The sequence below is a fragment of the Pteropus alecto genome, unplaced genomic scaffold (genome assembly GCF_000325575.1).
Source record: "Pteropus alecto unplaced genomic scaffold, ASM32557v1 scaffold259, whole genome shotgun sequence".
In the NCBI taxonomy this organism is placed as follows: domain Eukaryota; kingdom Metazoa; phylum Chordata; class Mammalia; order Chiroptera; family Pteropodidae; genus Pteropus; species Pteropus alecto.
The window spans coordinates 180,360-186,631 of NW_006442492.1; the positions used below are offsets into that span (position 1 = coordinate 180,360).

Consider the following 6,272-nt stretch of genomic DNA (forward strand, 5'->3'; position numbering starts at 1 on the left):
TCTTTCCATGCCACTAGCTCCCACCTGGTGTGGGGTGGATTTGGCTGCCCTGACTGAACCCTCTGGGGCTGTCGGAGCAGAGCGCGTGACCTTCCACATGGCCCTGTGTCTGAGAGCCTGGAGCCTCTCTCAGGGGCAGAGAGGACCCTGGCTCAGCCCTGTGTCTCCTCACCCGGCTGAGGCCTCTGCACCTCTTAACTCATCCACTCTCGAGCCCTTCTGGTCTACACAGCTCTTAGCACCACTGGGCATGACTCTGCTTATTGCTCCGTCTGGCTGTTTACTGTTTTTCCGCTAGACGGTCAGCCCCAGGAGGGCAGGGATTTCTGCCCAGTATCTGGCACATAGTTGGTGCTCAATAAGTTTTTGTCGAATGAATGGATGAATGGTTTCTTCTCCTGTTCCATGGGCCCTGGGATTCAGATCCCCCTTCTGTGTCTCCTGCCACAAGTACCATCTGTGCGTGTACTATGATTTAGTATATATAGTCAAACAAAGGGTTTGGGTGCTTAAAACAAAAACATTTGGAATTCGCTGCTTTAAATGAATATGCAGTGGTGATACTGCGGGCGGGGATGTTCACGCTCACGCATCAGTGTGCTGGGGTGAGTCCCTGATGCTCGCCTGGCGCCACGCATAAGCATACAGGACGTTCGCATGCGGAGGGGACGCACACGAGGACTCAGCCTCTCCCGCCTGCACCCCTCCTTCCCTCCTAAGTCTGGCAAGGGTTTGGAATGTGTAATTACAGCCTAAAGGGCAAATTAGAACAGGGAGTGAACTCTCCCTAGCCACAAAGAACAGGGCAGTGTTTGGGGAAGGAATTACCACAGAGCAGCCCAGCAGTCCGTGTGTGTGTGCGCGCGCGCGTGTGTGTGCATGCTCTGGTGTGTACACATACTTGGGTGGTGTGGTGTGCAAGGAATCCAGGCTTAGGATCCAGAGGCCATTCACTCCCTGGGTGGCCCCTCGGAGCCTCAGTTTCCTCAGCTACAAAATAAGAGCGGTAGCCCAGCTTTGCTCACTGGACTCGGGGGGGTTAACTGAGGGCAAGGCTGGGAGGGGCTTGGCGAATTTTAACGTGGGACCTGTTAACCTGGGACATGAATACCAGGCTGTGGTACTTACTACCTGTGTGCGCATGGGGAGTGTGGTAAGGAGGCAGGTGAACTGGAACCCTGTGGTAACGGCGATGATGATTAAGGCATTTTTCAAGAGCTTCATAGGTGCCCAAGAAACACCTGAGCTGCTCTCTGTCACAGCAGCCTTACGGGGTAGACACTGTTATTGCAACCCACATTTACAGGTAGGGAAACTGAGGCTCAGAGAGATTAGCATGGGCTGATAGTAATAATCCTTACTTCCCAGGACCGTTGTGCAGCTTGGACAAGTTACGGTAAAGGTTCGGCATGGTGTCTGGCACCCATGATGTGTCCAGTCGGCTGAGCAGTTAGGGTAGCCCAGGCTCTGGAGCCAGCTGCCCTGATTTGAATTCTGGCTCTGTCGTTAACCTGCTGTGTGGCCTCAGGCAAGGCACTTAACCTGTCTGAACCTCAATTTCCTTCTTGATAAAGGGGGAATTATAGCCGCGCCTCCCTGCAGGGCAGAGTTTTACAACTTCTGCGCTATTGATATTTTGGGCTGGATTATTCCCTGGGGTGGCATCTGTCTTTACATTGTAGGATGTTTAACAACATTCCTGGCCTTGGCGCACTAGGTGCCAGTAGCCCTCTCTTCCCTGCACAGTGTGATGAGCGAACATGTCCCCAGACGTTGCCAAGTGTCCCTGGGGAGCAGAACGGCCCCCACAGGGAACCACTGGTCTCGGTCTGGTAAGAATGCACGTGTGAAGCACGTAGGTTGGTGCCTGGCACAGAGTTAGAGCAACATAATCCTGATGATGATGGAGGTGTATTTCATACTTATTATTTCATCATAATTAAAATGCTAATAATGATCACTATGTGCCTTGCCCAAAGCTACGGGCAGTGAGTGAGCGGCTGGGAGAGGATTTGAACCCCAGGCTAGCTGACTTCAGACTTACAGTTGTGGAGCCCCCAGAAATGCTGGGTGCTGTCTGGATTGGGATTCCTTAAGAAATGGGTTAGAGGGACCTTGGAGCTCCCTGAGCTGGGGGGTATCCATTAGGTCCTGCCCTAGTCGGGGAAGGAGTACGGTAATTAGGGTGTTGATAGCAATGCCTCCTTTCCTTCTTACCCTGGGGTCCCCAGTGAGGCTGACAGGGCTATGCCCATGGGGATCTAATTCCCCCTTCAATGCCTGTATCCCCAACAGACATGCCTCCCTGCCTCAACATGTCCCCACCCCCACTCCCCATTTTTGTAGAACAAAGCCCAAACTCATGCGGCAGCCGCTAGGGGCCAAGATCGAAGTCTCCCTTTCCCACCTGGCAGGTAGACAGGAACTACTGTCTCCTGTGGTCCTACTAGGTGACAGCACTGAGTAGGTGCTTCAAATTTCTGAGGTCACTGGTATGGCTTAAGAACTCTAGGAGGAGGTGTGGTCACCCCAGTTTTATAGGTGGGAAAACCGAGGCCCAGAGAGAAGAAATGATTTGCCCAAGATCACACAGTGCTAGTTTCTAAGGCCAGGACAGGGACCACATATATCCGATTTCAGAACCTATGCTCCTAACCCCTCCTTCCTCCTTTGATTATAATCATTGACAGCCCCCAATTTAATCCCGGCATCAGCACCAGACGTGGCTGATCTCTTTTCATTCTTCCTGCAGACTCATGAAAAAGCTACTACAATTGTACCCACTTTACAGATGAAGAAACTGAGGCTCGGGTAGCTAAAGTGATAGGTAAATAGCAGAGCTGAGGTTAGAATCCAAGCCTGAATGACTCTAAAGTCCAGGCTCCCGATTCCACATTGGTGCCCAGAGCCGGGCCAGTGTCCGGCAGGAGCTCTGACGTCAGTGTGCCGTGCTGCGGCCGCCAAGAACGGCCTCTCGCAGTGCCCCCACCTCCGTGGCCCAAGACTTCCTTCCTGGCAGCCACACAACAAACAAGGTGGGAATCAGTCTTTATTTGTTTCTCTGCTAATGTTTCAGGCAGGAGGGGAGACACAGAAAAGAGGACTTTTCAGACATTTCCCTGCTGCCTGGGTGGGATGATGTGAGTTTGGGAAACTCGCCCTCGTTGCCCAGCCCTGCCTGCCCAGCGGTGTGCTGCAGAGGGCAGGGGGCTGCCAGGCAGCCAGCGGGACCTAGCTCCCCTGCCCCCACTGCTCCTGGCTAGACGTTGGACCCTGAGCCAGAGAGACCTCTTCTCCCTCCAAGCTGTGGCTGCCTTTCTTGAAGCTTCAGTTTCCTCATCTGAGAAATGGGAAAAAATACCTTTATCATAAGGTCGTTTGTCCGTGTGGCGCCTTTCTACATGTTACGGATGCAGGAACGAACAAGACGGATGCAGCCTAGGAACTAACTCATCCCATGAACAAATAGTCAGAGAGGGCTTCCCAGAGGAAGGGACATTTGAGCTGGGAGCATAGGAAGGTGGGAGTTAACCAGGCAAAGAGGGGAGGGGAAGGGTCCCTACTTGGCACTGGGAGCAGAGTTTGTGCCTGAGGGAAGTCATCTTCAGCCTTGGAACCTTGCTTTCCTATTCTGGAAAATGGGGATCATAATGGTGGTGCTAGATGAGGAAACTGAGGATTACTAGGTTTACTACTGGGGATACAGCAGGTTCACATGGATTTTCTGAGCTCCTACTGTGCCTGAAGCATTGCAGTTAATGGCTATATTTGAGTAGGTGCTTACTGTGTGTCAGGCACCGTGCTCTGACATCCCCATTTTATAGGTGAGAAAACCAAGGCTGTGAAATGTTGACTTGCCCACCGTCACAGGGTTCCTAAGTGTGGAGCTTGGCTTGGAACCCCGCTCGGTGAAGCACCAGAACTGTTTAGGTCGGTTGGAAGTAAGCATCGGGCTCCTGGTTTGGGATCCCAGTGTGACTCCGAGGCCCTTCCTCCCCCAGCTAACGCCCAGGGCAGCTGGACCTGAGACTGACTCACATTGCCAGGTCCCTGAAAGAGACTCCTGTTGCAGCTCCTGCCTGGGGCTCACAGCCAACCACATCTGGGAGTGGCCACCCCACACTCCTGTCATTACAACGGTGGCTTTGAAGCAGCTGGCGGCAGTGCTGTTTGCCCACGTGGGAGGTGGGGGCTTCCTGGAGCTCCCATCATTGGCCGGGCTCCGACCGACTTTCCTGTTCCCTTGCAGGCCACGCAGTGCAGACGGGCCCGGGGTCAGCATGGCGGATCCCAGCGAAGGCTCCCGCACAGGACCTGGGGACGTGGCCGAGCCCCCTGGGGATGAGAGTGGCATCTCCGGCGGGGAGGCCTTCCCCCTCTCTTCGCTGGCCAACCTCTTTGAAGGGGAGGACGGCTCCCCCTCACCCTCACCACCCGATGCTGGCCGCCCCGCCGGCCCAGGTGAGGGGCGACCAAACCTGCGCATGAAGTTCCAGGGCGCCTTCCGCAAGGGAGTGCCCAACCCCATCGACCTGCTGGAGTCCACCCTGTACGAGTCCTCAGTGGTGCCTGGGCCCAAGAAGGCACCCATGGACTCACTCTTCGACTACGGCACCTATCGTCACCACCCCAGTGACAACAAGCGGTGGAGGAAGAAGGTCATGGAGTGAGTATTGCTGGCTGCCTGGCCAGTGGTCTCCTCCTCTGAGTTAAATCCACCCACTCACCCATCCATCCACCCACCCATCCATCCACCTACCCACCTGTCTACTCTTTCATATACTTGTCTGTTCATCCACCCGACCATCCGTGCATCCATCCGACCATCCGTGCATCCATCCATCCATCCATTCATCCATCCATCCACCCACCCACCCACTCAAGCATCATCATCTCATCCATTCATCCAGCTACCTGTCTTTCCACCTGTTATTCATCCATCCGTCCACCCACCCACCCACTCAAGCATCATCATCTAATCCATTCATCCAGCTACCTGTCTTTCCACCTGTTTACCCACCCACTCAAGCATCATCATCTCATCCATTCATCCAGCTACCTGTCTTTCCACCTGTTTATCTGTTTGATCGATCCATCCATCCATCATCATTCAAATATCTATTTACCCATCTATTTATCTGTCATCTATTTTTCTGGTCTTCTACTCGGACAGTCAACCTTCCATTCATCTACCACTTATTCATCCATCCATCCTACCCACTATTCTAGTCATCCAACCAGTTATTCTTCAAACTATTTATCATCCGTTCATTTCATTTCTAATGTTTTTTTCTAATTTTTTTCTCTCTCTCCCCTCCCTCTTCCTTCCTTTCTTCCTACCACCAGTTCATTTACCCAGCTGCCTGTGCATCCATTCGTTTATTCACTCATTCATTAGCTCAACCGCTGGCTCACTCTTGTCTTCATTCATTTACTCATCTATCATCCATCCATCTATTCATCTACCTTCTCCTGATGACGTACCCTAACTGCTCCTCCTGGGTCTTCTCTAAGCATCACCTTCATTCCTGGGCATCTGGTGGCTCTTCTGGTGCCCAGGAAGAATTCAAATCCCCAAAGCATTAACCTTTCCTCTCCCACGGAGGAGGCCTGGCTGGAAGAAGAGAAGGAGAGTAGAGAGAAGTCCCTAGGTGGGGTAACAGCACATGGCTATCTCAGTGATGCGTTCTGTGCCAGGCATAGCTGGGGACAGGGAACCTCCAACCCCCTGGATCATGGATCCCCAACCCCAGACCATGGACCGGTACCAGTCTGTGGCCTGTTAGGAACAGGGCCACACAGCAGGAGGTGAGCGGCAGGTGAGCGAGCGAAGCTTCATCTGTATTTGCAGCTGCTCCCCAGTGCCGGCATCACCACCTCAGCTCTACGTCAGATCATCAGGCTTTAGAGTCTCAGAGGAACACTGGTCCCTGGTGCCAAAAGGTTGGGGACCGCTGTCCTAGATCACCTTGTCTAGACTCCATCCAGTAGGTTCTGCTGAGCTGATTCCTGCAGCCCGGACTCCAGACTCAAAGGCATTTGCCTGACATCTGTGGTTTGTGTGACATTTTATAAACCTAGGCTCCCAGGGTTCTGTCTGCAGCATGACCCTGCTCTCTGTCACCTGTGGACCCTCTACCTTAAGAGGTTGAGCCCTCCTTCCTGATTATTTAGGGAGTCTGGGGACTTCTACACAATTTTGGCAAATTAGAGGAGGAAGTGGGGCTTACAGTCTCATTATTACTGCTCTTCCCGGCCTCTGCTCCTGCTGA

At 53.1% G+C, this 6,272-nt stretch overlaps 1 protein-coding gene across 1 annotated transcript in view; it reads left to right on the forward strand.

Annotated features, from left to right (window-relative positions):
* Positions 1–6,272, forward strand: part of TRPV4 (transient receptor potential cation channel subfamily V member 4) — a 35,544-nt gene that overhangs the window by 9,707 nt on the left and 19,565 nt on the right. The window contains exon 2 of the mRNA XM_015597310.2: positions 4,250–4,666. Coding sequence (XP_015452796.1) covers positions 4,281–4,666 — 386 coding nt within the window. The 5' untranslated portion in view covers positions 4,250–4,280. The remainder of the gene's footprint in view (positions 1–4,249; positions 4,667–6,272) is intronic.